At 42.3% G+C, this 17,534-nt stretch overlaps 1 protein-coding gene and 1 non-coding gene across 2 annotated transcripts; both read right to left on the bottom strand.

Moving 5' to 3' along the window:
* Positions 1 to 16,153: 16,153 nt before the first annotated feature.
* On the bottom strand, positions 16,154 to 17,300 carry Rps20 (ribosomal protein S20). Its single transcript, XM_040741499.1, has 4 exons — positions 17,141 to 17,300; positions 16,918 to 17,017; positions 16,636 to 16,709; positions 16,154 to 16,371 (listed from the first exon to the last, which is right to left on the bottom strand). Exons 1-4 carry the CDS (start codon positions 17,141 to 17,143, stop codon positions 16,189 to 16,191), a joined length of 360 nt encoding a protein of 119 aa, XP_040597433.1. The 5' UTR covers positions 17,144 to 17,300; the 3' UTR covers positions 16,154 to 16,188.
* On the bottom strand, positions 16,784 to 16,851 carry LOC121139066. Its single transcript, XR_005875918.1, has one exon. It is a non-coding gene; the product is annotated as a small nucleolar RNA U54 (small nucleolar RNA).
* Positions 17,301 to 17,534: the final 234 nt, after the last annotated feature.

Below are 17,534 nucleotides of genomic sequence, written 5' to 3'. Positions count from 1 at the left end.
TTTTGTAGATTTCTGGATTTGTAAACAGATATTGTTTAAATTTGACTTTATCAAAAATATCTTATTTATTCCATCTATGCTGATTGAGACTTTTGCTGGGTATAGTAGTGTGGGCTGGCATCTGTGGTCTCTTAGAATCTGCAGCACATCTGTTCATGCCCTGACTTTTAGAGTCTCCATTGAGAAGTCAGGTGTAATTCTAGTGGCTTTTGCCTTTATGTGTTACCTGGTCTTTTCCCCTTGCAGCTTTTTGTGTTTGTTCTTTATTCTGTACGCTTAGTGTTTTGATTATTATGTGGTGAGGGGATTCTCTTTTTCGGTCCAGTCAATTTGCTGTTCTGTAATCTTTTTTGTACCTTTATAGACATGCCCTTCTTTAGGTGAGGAGGGATATTCTGTGGGATCCACAGGAGATGCAGGCATGGGGTAGGGAAGGCTGCAGCTGGTGGTCTGCTCCAGTGCTAAGGATGAGACTGTGGAATTGGGTCTGGGGGAACAGAGAGAAAATTAAAAGAACTTTAAAAAGGAATTATCCTGGATGAAGGTGGTAGTTGGGAGAGAGCTTTCCCAGGACTAAGGATCTTAAGAAGGTGCTTGAAAGTAATGGTGTCCAGAGGAGAGGACTCTGTGGGCAGGTCATCAAGGAGAGGCTTTGTTGTCAGAACTTCAGCCCTGCTCTGACAAATGGAACCATGAGGGGACACAGGAAGTGCTCTCACAGATGGAGTCATGAGGGGCCACAGGAAGTGTTCTCACAGATGGAGTCATGAGGGACCATAGGAAGCGCTCTCACAGATGGAACCATGAGGGACCACAGGAAGTGCTCTCACAGATGGAGTCATGAGGAACCACAGGAAGTCCTGGGAAAAGAGTTCCTGACAAAGTGAAGTTGTTCCTAGTCTTATAGATGTATTTTCTTCCTGGGGGATGTCAGCAGGAGGTAGAGCTGGAGGTGTGACTTTGGGCTTCCTTCAGGATCCAAAAGAGAAGGGGAAAGGAACTAAGTCACTCCCGTCTGGGTCAGGTGCTGTGTTAACTGCTTTATAGTGAGGCTCTTACTAGAACAAGAAACAAGCCATAAATACTTCTCTTTCTTTCCCTTCCTTCCTTCCTTCCTTCCTTGATTTGGGGAATGACAAGGGACCTTTAAAAAACAAAACTGGAAAAATAAGGAAAGGTGTCTTAGGGGGAGGCTGAGAGGGCTGAGACAGGGTCTTGCTATGTAGGCTAAACTGATCATGAACTCTCAATCCTCCTGCCTCAAGCCTTCTAAACAATGGAATTATAGGCTTCACTCAACTTGCTCTGCTAGAAAGCCATGCTCATCAATGAAGGTCACCCCAAACCATGGCAGTACAAAATCGAACAAGGGAAAGATGAGCTTTTTTCATGGTTGTGATAGAAAAAAATTGGTCCATCTGGGCAGTGGTGGTGCACACCTTTAATTCCAGCACTTGGGAGACAGAGGCAGGTGTATCTCTGAGTTTGAGGTCAACCTGGTCTACATAGCTCGTTTTAGGACAGCCAGGGATACACAGAGATACCCTATCTCAAAAATACAAAAAAAAAAGAGTGTCTGTCTAAGATTAGCTTAGCTGTCCATTCCCAGAAACAGAAATATACAAGAGAGAGCCATTGAGTGTCAGGAAAAGACATCCAGGCAAGTTAAGAGCACATAAGATGAAAGGAGTATGGAAAAAGAACATCTGTTAGCACTATGTATTTACTGGGAGTCATAATTAATGTCTATGTACCTACAGCAATCTTATATCCTACCATTTCCATATAGTAACCCGTACATACCTACCATGGAAAGTACTTAGCTCTTTAGCCTAACCTGAAGTGCAAAATGATGGTCTGGTCCTTGTGGGCTGGTCTGTAGAATCCAGATGTCATATAAAAAGAGTTGCAGAACATCTGAGTTAGGACACAAAACCTTCCTCTACTTTAGGCTTCGGGAAGAGTCATTCTAACCTCTTTGGCTCTGTGATGGCTTGGGTCAGGTTCCCTGACTAATGCCAGGCAGAATGTCAGTACAAGTCCTACAGCACAAAGAGAAAACATGGTCTGTTCTGTTTCTGGATTTGAATTGCAGCTAATGTAAGTGATGAAAAAGCAACTGTTTCCACCAGCTGTGTCTGTGTGAGAATACCACTCCCTGACAACTGCTCAGCAGGTCACGCACTTGTTCAAGCTTAGTTCTTCAGACCCAAGTAGTCTCTAGGAACCTCTGTAACTCCTTTGTTTCCACCTTTTACTCATGCACATCATATATAAATACAAAACAAACGCAGTATCCTTTAACCTATTGCCTTATGCTGGCAGACAGGAAAGTATAAGTGACAAAGCATTAATCATCTTTCTTAGTTTACTGTTTTATGTTGGAAAACAAGGACTTTAAATGACAAAGGTCATTGTTATTGTTGTTGCTTTAATTGCAAAGAGAACAGGTGTGGCTGCACATATCTATAATCCCAGTGCTAAAGGTATGTTAGCAAGAGAATTGTGAGTTTGAGACCATCTTGGGCTACACAGGGAGGCCATTTTTACAATTAAAAACAAAATGAAAAGCAAAGGATTACAGAAACCTTATCACATCACAATGCTTGTACAATGATTTATATGCCTTACCTTTTCTTGGTACAATTTGCCTAAATTTAATATATAGTGACTCTAGATCATATTACTGTTAGCAGAGTTTAGCTTTCTCCATTTATTTTTAATATGTGAGTATTCTAAAAATGGCTTGTTAATAGAAAGATTGAATGTATAGTCAAGTCAGAAGATTAGGGAGTGCCTAGTACTGCACACAAAAATAGGCAATTTTGTGACCCAACGGGGTCATGTCTGGCGATGAGAAACCTGGAAAAAGAGCACCATGGGAGAAAAGGTGATGCAGAACAAGTAGGTTTAGGATTGGCTCTTTTGCATAAGCTTACTCAGCTTGTGGATAGAAGGTGCTAAGTTCCCCAAGCTTTCTAGTATCTGGCATGGGGTAGTTATGGCAAAGATAGTAGTATGGGGTGCAAAATCCTGACAGAAGACTAGAGATGTGGAGGGAGGGACAGGGAAAGGGAGTGAGAGTGAGGCCTTTCGGTTTGTTGGACTCAACTTGGAAACTTACCGTGTGAGTATTCCTCCTGAATGTAATGTGAGCAAGAATTCCTAGGAAGAAGCTGTGACTCCGAAGGCTGGTTGACTGGTGAGAGCTTCAATGATGTGGTGAGATGGGAATGTTGCAAGTCTTCAACTTCCTTAATAGCTGTTTACTGTCCTCCTCTTGCCTGACCTGACATCTCTGTGACCATTAGGTAAACGCCTTAGAATGCATAAACAGACCCTAGTTCCCACCAACCAAAAGGCTGAAACTTCTGTCAGTTACCATCTGAGGCCAGCAGCTGAGACTCCAGCTTTTCTGGAACCTTCGTCCTTGATTTTGCCACCAATAAACTTGAAAAGTGTCTTGATCTATAACATCCTTTGTTTTGTTGCTGTAAAACTGCCTAGAACTGGGACCATGTTGAAACATGACATTTGGGTGACATGAATCTCTGTTCCTGGCCCATGGTCACTCGTATTTGACTCCAGAATAAATGATCTCTGTTGTTCCTTTGAGGTAAGAACTGTTTTGTTTGTTTTATTTTTCTACTGACACAAGGGGGAAGAGAATAATGATGGAGTCAGGAAGCCTAGACTATGAGGCAGACATACTGATGAGACAAGTCCCGCCCACACAGGAAGCGCAGACGTTACACTGCAAATGGGATTCATAAATTAAGTCTTAATTTTAAAGCTGGATTTAGTACTATTCTTTTAATCTAATGTGAATTTTTTTTGATATTTAAAGACAGGCAGACCAATGGGCTCACTGGCCAGCCAGTCTAACCTACCTGGAAAGTTACGGGTTAGTGAGAGGCTCTATCTCAGAGAAAGATGGGTGCTACATGAGGAGTGACACATGAAATTGTCTGCTGTCTTCACATGTACATGAACACACACACACATGCACACACAGTAGGGGAATGGCATTTAAGGTAGCCTCTCCTCTATTGACTTAGAATCTTAGTCAGGGTCATCCTTGTGGATCTCTGTACAATTTCCTAGTGCCAGATTTCTCATTAAACCTATAGTGGCTCCCTCTGTTGATGTGTCTCTTTTCTTGCTCTCCTCTATTTATCTCCCGACTCAATCTTCCAGATCCCTCATGTTCTTCTTCCCTCCTTTCTTCTCCCCTCCTCTTTCCCCTTCACCATGGGACCATGCATGTCTCTCTTACGGTCCTCCATCTTTCCTAGCTTCTCTGGAGATGTGGATTGTAGTCTGGAAATCCTTTGTTATATGTCCAATATCTGTATATGAGTGAGCACATACCATGTTTTGTCTTTCTGTGACTGGATTACCTCACTCAGGATGGTTTCTTCTTGTTCCATCCATTTGCCTGCAAATTTCAATATTTCATTTTTTTTCCCGCTGAATAGTACTTCATTGTGTAAATGTACCACATTTTCTTTTTTTGTTGTTGTTTTTTTGTTTTTTGAGACAGGGTTTCTCTGTGGCTTTGGAGGCTGTCCTGGAACTCACTTTGTAGACCAGGCTGGCCTCGAACTCACAAAGATCCACCTGCCTCTGCCTCCCGAGTGCTAGACCACATTTTCTTTATCCACTCTTCAGCTGAGGGGCATCTAGCTTGCTTCCAGGTTCTGGTTATTGCAAATAATGCTGCTATGAACTTAGTTGAACAGATGTCCTTGTTGTATGAATGCGCATCCTTTGGGTATATGCCTAAGAGTGGAATTGCTGGATCTTGAGGTAGACTGATTCCCATTTTCTGGAGAAACCTCCATACTGATTTCCAAAGAGGCTGTACAAGTTTTCACTCTCGCCAGCGATGGAGGAATGTTCCCCTTCCTTCACATCCTCTCCAGCATAAACTGTCGTTGGTGTTTTTTATTTTAGCCATTCTGACGGGTGTAAGAAGATATCTCAGAGTTGTTTTGATTTGCATTTCCCTGGTGGCTAAGGATGTTGAGCAAATTCTTATGTATCTTTCAGTCATTTTAGATTCCTCTATTGGGAATTTTCTGTTTAGTTCTATACCCCACTTTTAATTGAATTATTTGGTGTTTTGGTGACTAGCTTCTTGAGTTTTTCGTATATTTTGGAAATCAGCCCTCTATCTGATGTGAGGTTGGTGAAGATCTTTTCCCATTCTATGGGATGCTGTTTTGTCCTGTTGACTGTGTCTTTTGCCTTACAGAAGCTTCTTAGTTACAGGAGTTTCCATATATTGTCAGTCTCAGTGTCTGTGCTGCTGGAGTTATGTTCAGGAAGTGGTCTCCTGTGCCAAATCATTCAAGGGTACCTCCCATGTTCTCTTCTAAGAGGTTCGGTGTGGCTGGATTTATGTTGAGGTCTTTGATCCATTTGGACTTAAGTTTTATGCTTGGCGATAGATATGGATCTATATGCAGTCTTCTACATGTCTGCATCCAGTTATGCCAGTTATGCCACCATTTGTTGAAGATGTTTTCTTTTTTCCATTGTATAGTTTTAACTTCTTTGTCAAAAATCAGGTGTTCATAGGTGTGTGGGATAATATCAGGGTTTTCAGTTTGATTTCATTGATCTGCCTATTTTTGTGCCAGTACCAAGCTGTTTTCATTACTATAGCTCTATAGTAGAGCTTGAAGTCAGGGATGGTAAAGCCTCCATAAGTTCCTTTATTGTTCAGGGTTGTTTTGGCTATCCTGTTTTTTGTTTTTCATATAAAGTTGAGTATCGTCCTTTCAAGGTCTGTGAAGAATTGTGCTGGGATTTTAATGGGAATTGCATTGAATCTGTAGATTGCTTTTGGTAAGATTGCCATTTTTACTATGTTGACCCTACCTATCCAAGAGCATGGGAGATCTTTCCATTTTCTGGTATCTTCTTTAATTTCTATCTTTAAAGATTCAAAGTTCTTGCAATACAGATCTTTCACCTGTTTGGTGAGAGTTACCCCCAAGATATTTCTTTTGATTCTGGTAATTCTCCTCTCTGATTTCTTCAATGATTCTGTTGTTATTCAGTGTGCATCATACAGTCTTGAAGCATTTGTGTGGCTTCTGTGGTCTCTCCAGCCTCCTTACATGTCTTTATTTCTTCAAGAAGCCATATGGAAGCTGGGTAGTGGTGCATACCTTTAATCCCAGGACTCAGGAGGCAGATTTCAAGGCCACTCTGGCCTACAAAGTGAGAATCCATTTGGAGGGAATGATCTAGCCCCTTAGGGTTGTGTGATATACACTGTAATGCTTGTACAATAACCAACTGCAATGTATATATCTTTCAGAGTTCATCTTCATGGTTAAGCAACATATGTCTGGGACTGATAGTGCATCATCTTGGCATCATATCTAAAAATGTTTTTAAAAAAAGCAATGGGGGCTGGGCTGGAGAGATAGCTCAGAGGTTAAGAGTACTGGCTATTCTTCCAGAGGTCCTGAGTTCAATTCCCAGCAACCACATGGTGGCTCACAACCATCTGTAATGAGATCTGGTGCTCTCCTCTGGCCTGCAGCCATATATGTAAGCAGAACACTGCATACATGATAAATAAATCTTTAAAAAAAAAGCAGTGGGGGATTGTTCTGACTTCTTTATGAATTTGAGATGGTTTCAAACTAAAAGCATTAATATTCAAGAACACGTGCTTTCCAACATATTCTGACACTGTGGACTGTGGTAATAATTGAGTGGATTATAAAAAGTAGCAGTCATGGGGCTGGAGAGATGGCTCAGAGGTTAAGATCATTGGATGTTCTTCCAGAGGACCTGAGTTCAATTCCCAGCAACCACATTGTGGCTCACAACCATCTGTAATGAGATCTAGCACCCTCTTCTGGCTTGTGGGCATATAGACAGACACTGTATGCTAAATAAATAAATATAAAAAATTTAAAAAAATAGCAGCCATAGTTTTAATTTTTACAACACTAGCTTATATCTCTTTTCTTGATTTTAAGAGATAAAATACTTTTAATCCTGTGGTCATACCTTTTGTTTTATTTAAAATGAAACTTAAACAGTATTTATCTTTAAAAAAGATTTAAACTAGCAGTGTAGAGTCTTTTGAAAATGAAAACCCTTGAGACCTGGATGTAAACAATGTGTTAACCCTTAGGGAACATACTGGGGTGTCTTTAATTCCAGCACTTCACAGGCAGAGGCAGGCAGATCTCTGTGAGTTTGAGGTCAGCCTGGTCTACAGAGATAGTTCCAGCTCAGAACTTCAGTTACACAGAAGAAACCCTGTCTTGAAAAAAAACAAAAACAACCTTAAGGAACATAAGTGAAAGATGTTTTTTAAAACCCAAAAATTGGGGCTGGAAAGATGGCTCACAGGTTAAGAGCACTGGCTGCTCTTCCAGAGTTCAAGTCCCAACACCCACATAGTGATTCACAACTGTCTTTAACTACAATTCTGGGAGCACCCTCACATAGATACACATGCAGGCAAAACACCAATGCACTTAAAATAAAAAATAAATCATTTAAAAAGTCTGATAAATCATTTCTAGAATTATAATCTTAGTAGGGTTTTCTTGTTTTCTGTTTTCTTCAAAATTCCCAGTTTTAAACCAATCATGCCTAAAATCCCAGCATTCAGGAGTCTGAGGCAGAATAGTGATTTCCAGGCCAAACTTAATTTATATAGTGAGACTTTAATGTAAAAAAGAAAACAACAAATAAACCAAAACAAAACAAAAGACAACAACAACAAACCTTTTTACGGTTTTGTTAGAAGCATACTTATGCCGAATGTCTTATTAAATTCTTTTTGTTGGACTTAAACTAGGCAAATTCTTAAGCTGTGGCTCACATACTATGAAGAGGCAGTGATCAATAAACACAAAAGGAAGCAGTTGTATGTATGTATGGTGAAGTCTTTTCAGTTTCAACTAAGATTCCTGAATGTCTTGTCAAGGACATACATAGTTCATACATTCAAAAGTCCTAAGCTGGGCGTTGGTGGCACACACCTTTAATCCCAGCATTCAGGAGGCAGAGGCAGGCAGATCTCTGTGAGTTCCAGACCAGCCTGGTATACCGAGCAAGTTTACAGGACAGTCTCCAAAACAATACAGAGAAACCCTGTCTCAAAAACACAAAAACAAAACAACTCTAGCAAATTTGTTTTTGTTGACACCTCTAAACCTGGCTGGGCTCTAATTGGGAAAAAAAAGTTTACCTTCTTTTGCTTTTGGAGAACTCTACACCACATGTGAATGAGACAAGGAATTCAAGGAGTTGCATTTCAAAATGTGTTTCATTCCCTAAAATTTAATTTAATTCATTTCCAAATATTTATACAGCTTGTATTCTGTGCCAGGCACTATGTTCTTAATGTCTTAAGAACATTTAAAAAATTAACTCACCTATTTTTCAGGCAATTCCATGAGGTACTTTCCTATTTTACAACTAAGAAAACTGAGATACAAGAGTAATGAGTAACCGGGTGGTGGAGATACATCCCTTTAATCCCAGCACTCCAGAGGCAGGCAGATCTGAGTTCAAGGCCAGCCTGGTCCACACAGTGAGTTCCAGGACATGGAGGGCTACACAGAGAAACCCTGTCTTGAAACATTGGGTGGGTGGGGGGTAATGAGTAACAAGATGCATAATAACAGGAACACAGCTGGGAGACAGCCTGTTTGGGAAGAAGGCTGTCTGGCTCAGGAGCTTATGGTGACACACTATACTGTTAGTAAAAAGTGTCTTAGATGGCTATCTATACAAAATATAAAATCAACACTTGAGGAACTTAGGAATCAAATAATTTCAACTCATAATTGTAAAAATTGAAGTGTCAAACTAAGAAATGAAACTCTGGCAAAATGAGGATGGAAACAAATTGGTGAGTTTCCCATTGTGGAATCCAGAAAATGAATGCTAGCCTACCAAAAGAAGACACATCTGGCAAAGCTCAATTCTCTTTAAAAAGATGTATTTTTATTTTATGTGTATAAGTGTGTTGCCTCTATGCAAGTGTGTTTGTATGACTGTATGACTGTATGTGCACTTTGTGTGACTGGAGTCCAAGGATGTCTTCTGAGGGAGATGGATTCCCTGAAACTGGAGTTACCAATCGGTTGCAAGCCCACCTGGATGCTGGAAACCAAACCCAGGCTCTCTCCAGAGAGACAGTGATGTCAACCACCAAGCCATCTCTTCAGCCCCAAAACATAATCCTTAAGTATGAGTAAAATTAGTTAAATATCTGTGTTAAATCCAAACACTGTTACACTCATATAGAGGACCTGAGCATCTGCAGATGTTGGTACCTGCTGAGTTACAGAACCAATTCCCCATTGGTACCAGGGGATAACTATAATTAAGACAGAAAGGACAAAGATGTCACAGAAAAGATGCTTTGGGTCACCTGGAACTGGAGCTCCTAATGATTGTAAATTACCATATGGGCACTGGAAACCAAACCCAAGTCCTCTTTAAGAGCAGTTATGTGCTCTTTAACACTTTATTGACTGAACCATTTCCCCAGCCCCAATAGCCTCAATTTGTAAATAGAATACTTCCTCAATGTTCTGTTGTAGAAAACTGATTAAATAATATTTTTTTGCTATTTTTTTTCCTCTTCCATTTAAACTAACAGTAAGAGACACATTTCACATTCATTATAATTTCCCCCAAATCATTTTGATGTTCTAAGTTTAAGTGGTCATTTTCTTTGGTTTAATGAGTTAACAATATAACTATAATGCATATAACTTCCAAATACTAGGAGAAAACATAATGGAAAAGTCGCATAAATATATTTAATGACTTCTTAGATATGACATCAAAAGTAGAGGCAAGAAGAACAAGAATAGACATGTAAGATCTAGCCTAGAGGCCGGGCGGTGGTGGCGCACGCCTTTAATCCCAGCACTCAGGAGGCAGAGGCAGGTGGATTTCTGTGAGTTTGAGGCCAGCCTAGTCTACAAGAGCTAGTTCCAGGACAGTCTCCAAAGCCACAGAGAAACCCTGTCTTGGAGGGAGGGAGGGAGAGGGAGGGAGGGAGGGAGGGAGGGAGGGAGGGAGGGAGGGAGGGAGGGAGAGAGAGAGAGAGAGAGAGAGAGAGAGAGAGAGAGAGAGAGAGAGAGAGAGAGAGAGAGAGAGAAAGAGAAAGAGAAAGAGAAAGAGAAAGAGAAAGAAAGGGCCTTGTCTAGAGTATGCAGTTCAGCTCCAGAAACAAGAGACCCAGACTCACCCAATAAGGTGAGGACTCCTGAAACTTGTCCTCTGACTCTCACAGGCACACTGCATATAACATACTGTTTTTTTGTTTGTTTTAATGGGCAAAGTTGAGTGTCCAGTAGCTACAACTCTGCCATTCAGGAGGCAGAGGTAGGGGAATCATAAGAACCTATATTTAGACAGGCCATAGGCCCTAGGGGAGAAATCTGCTATTTTACGCTACATGGGCACAGTATTACACCACTCCTCATATAGCAATACTCACCTGAGAAACTCCTGTTTGCAGAAGATGGTAATTGACAGAGACCCATGACTATCCAAGGTGCAGAGATCGAGAGACTCAAATGTTCAGCTCTAAAGGGAGCATATATAACACACACACCTCTTAAGGCTCATAGACCAATGAGAAAGACGGGGCTGAAGGAGTGGAAGAGCCAGATCCAGACAAGGTGGAAGATTCCAAGGGAACGGTGTCCTCTGGACACAGCCGGGCAGCTGCACATATGAACACACAGCAGTTGAAAGGCATGCACAACACCTGTGCAAGCCCAAGCCACAGTGAAGTCCATCATGGAGATTGGAGTTGGGCACAAAATCCTACTTCTAGCCGTGGGTATTGACAGCTGGGAGATGAAGACAGTTTTCTCTAAGAGTGTAGAAAGTTCACCCCACACTGTAATGGACGAGCACACACATCCAAGAATATTTGGGTGGCACAATTTGGTCTTGACAGGTTTAAATAAAAAAGGACACAAAGTTGGATGAGTCAGGAGTGGGTGCTGGATGTGGGAAGAATTGGAGGACGGGGTGCTATTAAAACACCTAGTAAAACTCTCAAAGGAAAAAAGTGCAGTTAGCCTTAGCTAACAGCTAATCCATGCAAAACTGCTTTATAAATTAGGTATGGGGGTTGGAGAGATGGCTCAGTGGCTAAGAGCACTGACTGCTCTACTAGAGGTCCTGAGTTCAATTCCCAGCAACCACATGGTTGCTCACAACCATCCGTAAAGAGATCTGGTGCCCTCTTCTAACCTATAGGCATACAAGCAGGCAGAACACTGTATACACAATAAATTCTTTACAAAAAAAAAAAGTCAGGTATGATGGTACAAGTTTGTAATTCTAGAACTCCTGAGGTTGTGACAGGATCGTCATGAGTTTGAGGCCAGCCAGGATTACACAGCAAAACTCTCCCTTAAACACTGGAAAGAAAAATTCCTGTCATGTGATGGAGATCTCAATGCCATTATGCTAAGTGAACAGGAGTGTATGATTCCATTCATATGAGGTGTCTTAAAATAGGCAGCTCACAGAAATAGGAAATGAAATGGCAGGTGCCAGGGGCAAAGGGAAGAAAAGTGGATTAGTGTTTACAGGCACAGAATTTCAGTTTTACCAGAGCAAAAGCTCTGGAGATCTCTTGCACAATACTAATAAAATTACTACTTGACTTCTAAAAATCATTTTCCCTAATTTTTTCATACAAATATACAGTGAAATATGACCAGGTCTAATCTCCATTTCCCAATCCCTTCTCTCCCCCAACTTCATTTTTTTTTTTTTTTGATAACCCAATTAGTGCATGGGTATGGGGCCATCTGCTGGAACACGGGAAAACCACCAGAGGAAACAGTCAAATGGTGATTGCCCTTCCCTCAGCAGCTGTCGTCTGCCAACAGCTCCTCATTCAGGATGTGGTCTGGACAGTACCTCCCCTCTCTTATGCCCGATTTTTGGCTTAAGTTTCTCTCTTAGTGACCAAAGAAATGGCGCAATTGTTGGGAGGTCTTGTTTCTTTCAAAGGGGTTCTACTGCCCGTGCTCTTCCTGGCAACAACTTAAACCATCTCTAACTCCAGGTCAAGGGATCCACCAACACTCTCATCTAGCCTTGGGCAGCAGGCTCTCATGTGGTGCACACACACACATTCAGGCAACACTCTCAATCCATAAAAGTTATGTTAGCATACATGTATGTGTGTGTTTGTATGTATGCATGCATGCTAAAATATCACAACTGGAATTGGATTCAAAATATTCTGAAGGGTGTAAGCAGGCATACATGAAATACCAACAACACCAACTGACAATCCTTAAAGCTAAGTTCTACCAGCGCATTATACAATTTTTTATATTTTTGAAGCTTTCAATTATATGAGCTTTTGTTTTTGTTTTTATCGAGACAGGGTTTCTCTGTGGCTTTGAAGGCTCCCTGGAGCTAGCTCTTAGTAGACCAGGCTGGTCTCGAACTCACAGAGATCCGCCTACCTCTGCCTCCCAAATGCTGGGATTAAAAGCATTCTCCACCACCGCCTGGCTACACAATTACACAAGATTTTTTTTTTTAAATCAAGATAATGAAATTGAAAAAATAAATCAACAGAAATGCTAGGCAAAACAGTTAAGAAAATTTCTCTGAATGTAAAACCAAAATAACTAAAAGGGTGCACGGAAGCAGCAGGCCTTCTAGAAGGCCACATAGCTAATAGCAGTCCCAGAAGAGAGATGTGGCAGATAATGCCCAACTCCAAGAACCACCTTGTGTACATCACAAGGCTGTGATTGCACTCTGATGATGGTGGTGATGTAAATGCACTCATTTAAAGGCATCCTTTTGGTTGTTTTGCTGAAAATAAAAATTCCCAAATCTATGACTGAAAATTGCTTAAAATATCCCAGAAAACACTCATATATGAACATTTAGTATATGTTTGTTTTGAATGGCTAATTATTATTATTATTATTGTTTTTTTGAGACAGGGTTTCTCTGTATTGTTTTGGAGCCTGTCCTAGAACTTGCTCGGTAGACCAGGCTTGGTCTCCAACTCAGAGATCCGCCTGCCTCTGCCTCCCAAGTGCTGAGATTAAAGGCGTGCACCACCATCGCCCAGCTTGAATGGCTAATTATTTACATTTTTGTTGCATTTATTTATTTTTCATGTGTGTAGAGGTCAGAAGGCAGCTTGTGGGAGTTGGTTCTCTTCTTCCACTTTGTTCAATCCTGGGATTGAACTCAGGCTGTTGGGCCTGGCAACGAGATGCCTTAACCCTCTGTGCTATCTTGTCAGTCCTATAATTTTTAATCAGTTGAGTGCACACATCCACAGTGCAACCAATATTCAGACATTTGACTTCTAGGAATACTTTCTTAACACATTCAAATGGGAAGACACTATTGCAGACATTTAATTCAAATTGTGCTTTGAATAGCAAATTCCTTATCTAAAAGACTGTTAAGAGGACTGAGAGGCTAAATGGTACACTCACCCAACATAATATTCATAGAATATGAATATATACATGAAGCACATGTGTATCTACATGTGCAGAGAAATGTGCTATAGATATGCAAGCAACAGATCCAATCACACACACTGTAGTATTCAGAGGAAAAAAAAGAAATTTTCAAATTTGTGGCAATATAGATGGAACTGTGGACAAAATAGTAAATAAACCAGACACAGAAAAATACTGCATGGTCTATCATGTATGGAATCTAGAATGAGCTAACTAAGTGCAGACAATAGGTCACCAGAGGCTAAGAAGGGAAAGGAGAATGGAAAATAGTGACACTAGAGTTACATTTTTTTTTGAGACAGGGTTTGTCTGCATAGCTTTGGAGTCTATCTTGGCATTCACTCTTTAGACCAGGCTGGCCTCGAACTCAGCGCTTTACAGCACAATAGGGTGACTTTCAGAATGACTATTTTACAAAGCAGTATCAGTGATTCCAAGATTCACAGAATAAAGAAATGGTGCTTGTAAGAAGACACAAATTCGAACCACCCTGATTGCATCCTGTGGAATCCCATTGCACACTGTACAAGTAGAAAGCCTAGGAAGCAGCCAGGCTTTGATGGCGCTCGCCTTTAATCCCAGCACTCGGGAGGCAGAGGCAGGCGGATCTCTGTGAGTTCGAGGCCAGCCTGGACTACAAAGTGAGTTCCAGGACAGCCTCCAAAGTCACAGAGAAACCCTTCTCTCGAAAAACCAAAAAAAAAAAAAAAAAAAAAGCCTAGGAAGCCTAGATTCCTGAAAGCAAAATGAAAATCCCTAATTCTAGTAACACAATTTTCGGGGGTGTTGTTTTAAGTTAACAAAGAATAGTAACTACAAAATATAAAGTCAAAAATTTTATAGAGATGAACAGGAATTTGTGTGATTTAATGTCTTGAAAGTAAAATATGCTAGTCACAGGATAAAAATAGTTTCATTTCACCTAATTTCAGAGATGAAATTTCACTTGTGCTGTGTTCCCCAGTTAGGCCTGCCCTCTTTTCAACTGAGGATGATCCAGTTAGAAACTTCATAACTGGGATCTCAAATATTTCTCAAATAATCCTCAAGTAACTAATACCACTGGCTAGCTTGTTCTCTGGAAACCCAGAGTGTCTCTCAAAGAAAACACCCATATGCATTTGAAGCAGCTATTGTTAGTCACATAAGAATTTAGCTTAAAGGAAATCTTGTAACTTGAACCAGCCTTCTGATCCAAGAATCTAAATTTGGAATTTGATTCTGTAGCCAAATCTTTCCACTCAACATCCTTTTGCCTGTCTTATGTTCACAAACCACACACATACGGCCCTAGGGATGCAATGAAATGGCTTCAACTCCCTTGCTAGGTCACATTTCTCAAAGTGTTCTCAATCAGGGAAAGTAATTCCTACTTTAACTCATTTACACAAGATTCACAGAACCATGATTCATGGCTACTAACTGGGTAAACTATCCTTTCTTCTCAGATTCTCAAGGTTTTATCTCACCAAGTATTTTGAAAACTTGAAACATAAAGCTTCCCAAATTCCCAGATACTTTTTTAAAAACTGGGTCCTACTAAATGCAGCCCTGCTACAGACTAGGCTGGCCTTTACTTTTGTTTTTCGAGACAGGGTTTCTCTATAGGTTTGGAGACTGTCTTGAAACTCAAAGACTAGGCTGGCCTTGAACTCAAGAGATCCACCTGCCTCCCAAGTACTGGGATCAAAAGCGTGTGCCACCACTGCCCAGCTGGTCTTTATGGCCTGCATTTGATCCATGCTCTTAATACATCTTTCATTTAATTCTCAAGAGTCTGAGGTTCATGACTCAGGTGTCAGTCTTGGGTTATTTACTTGGTTAAACACACCTGAGAAATGGGAATTGCCTTTATTAGCCTGTGGGGCATTTTTGTTAATGGATACAGCACGATCTAGCCCACTGTGGGAAAGTACCATTGCCTATATACAGTAGCTAAGAAGCCAGTCAGTATTAGTTCAAAAGGCCTAGGCTAATACCCAAAGGAATGCATTCCCTGACCCCCCTCAAAGTGACATAACAGCAAGTACAATTTGTGCATAAATTTCATTATTTGTAATACTCATTCACAACTTCTACCCACTGGATAATATATCTTTACACACCTTAACAGAGGATTTCAAAAGCCCAGCCTTGACACTGGTAAAGTTCAACACTCAAAACTAGCTTCTGGATCTCTCCACAATACTTAAAAAAGCTAGTGGTCTGCTTTGAGGTCTACCTGGGTTAAAAGGTTCTACGACGGTTTCAGTCCACCACAAGACCAACGGCTTCAAGTTTTAGATGGGATTAGCCTGGTTTACAATGAGACCCTGACCCAAACATCTCCAAACTTCAGTGTCAAGAAATATCTGTCCTCCCCTATCAATCGAATTTAGCCTTTAAATCGGTTTAGTGACCTCTAGAAGTTAACTCATCTTTTTCTTTCACTTTACCAATTTTAAGCACACCTCTAATTCAACTCCTTGTTCAACAGTTAAAAAAGTTGTTCACTGAGGACCCACTCCGGTTCAGTTTCCAGCACCTAAAAAAAAAAGTCCCAGGCAATGGCACCAGACACCCTGATGGGCCAACAAAAACATGCAATAAAAACTTGTTTTATGAATAAAGGCCAACAAAACTTAACCAGGTAAGTCAATTTATTAAAAAAGTTGACTTAGGCGTCTGCAATAGTGACTTCAACCTCCACTCCTGGCTCAATGCTGATGGACGTGATCTGCTTGACAATCTCGGAAGGACTGTGCAAATCAATCAGTCGCTTGTGGATTCTCATCTGGAAACGATCCCATGTCTTGGAACCTTCACCACAAGGTGTTTTTCTTGTCGTGATTCTCAGCGTCTGCAACGAAACATTAGATACTGTAGTCTACGTGTGAACAATTTCCCCCGTACACCCAAGACTTCAGATACTAGCAATTTCCACAAGACAACAGCACCCAGAGTTTGTTGCTTTAATAAGACGTCGTACTCGGCGCACTACCATCAGGTGTTTGGTACCTAGTACGAGCCAAACCGCACTCTTCGGGATTCCTTTTGTAACCAGGCCCCGGAACTGCCAAGAACACCTGTTTTGCACCACCAGACGCTTCCAGCTGGCATTTACCTTGGTAGGCATGCGCACCGGCCCCTTCACCTTCAGATTCTTCTCCTTCGCGCCTCTGATCAGGTCGGCACACACTGCGGGAAGAGACACACAACGCCGCCTTTCAGTTCATTCAGAGTGACTCGGGTCGCCCTAAGGAGCTCGGGCTTATCGGCTCAGAATAGCGTATAAGAGGCATCACGGCAACTCCGCACAGTAGGTGTGTCCTCACCGCCGAGCGCCCACACCCCGGGTGCGCCAGGCACCCACCACGCGCGCCCCCGGGGCCACCGCACTACTGACCCTTCTCCAGCGACTTCACGTTGCGGCTGGTGAGCGTGATCCGAATCCGGTGAATCGCCACCTCGGGTTCCACAGGCGTCTTCCCGGTGTCTTTAAAAGCCTGTTAGCACGCAGGCGGGGAAACAAACAGCGCAGCGTTAAGTGGCGGCCCACTCAAGACACACACACGCCACCGGGACCCTCTGCCGGGGATCACGAGCCCCGCGGGCGCCCCGGGCCTCACCATGGCTGCGGCGCGGCTTCCTGACCGACTTGTTCCTCGGCGGGAGCGAACAGCGGTGAGTCAGGACGGGAGCGGACGGGCAGAGCTCCGCGCGCACCACCACCACGCCTCGAAAAGGAGGGCGGAAGGGCCGGCGAGCGCTTATATAGCACGCTCGCATCCGGGGGCCCGCGCGCCCCGGAACAGGAACCGCTCCGCCCGCCCAGAGGCGGCCGCGGGAGGCGGGGCCGCAGCGCCAGGGAGTTGGCGGGAAAGCTGAGGGCGCGCGCGCTCCCCCTGTCGGCTTGGCGGAGTCACTGCTCCGGTCCCGGGGGACTCACGAGGCTGGACCCCAGGGCAGCTCCCGACGCCCGCGCTCTGTGCGGAGTCCCTTGCAAAGCGTAGCCCCTTGCAA

Source organism: Mesocricetus auratus, unplaced genomic scaffold (genome assembly GCF_017639785.1).
Source record: "Mesocricetus auratus isolate SY011 unplaced genomic scaffold, BCM_Maur_2.0 Super-Scaffold_6730, whole genome shotgun sequence".
Lineage (NCBI taxonomy): Eukaryota > Metazoa > Chordata > Mammalia > Rodentia > Cricetidae > Mesocricetus > Mesocricetus auratus.
Note: the sequence above shows the minus strand (reverse complement) of the source record. Positions and strands in the feature narration are given on the sequence as shown.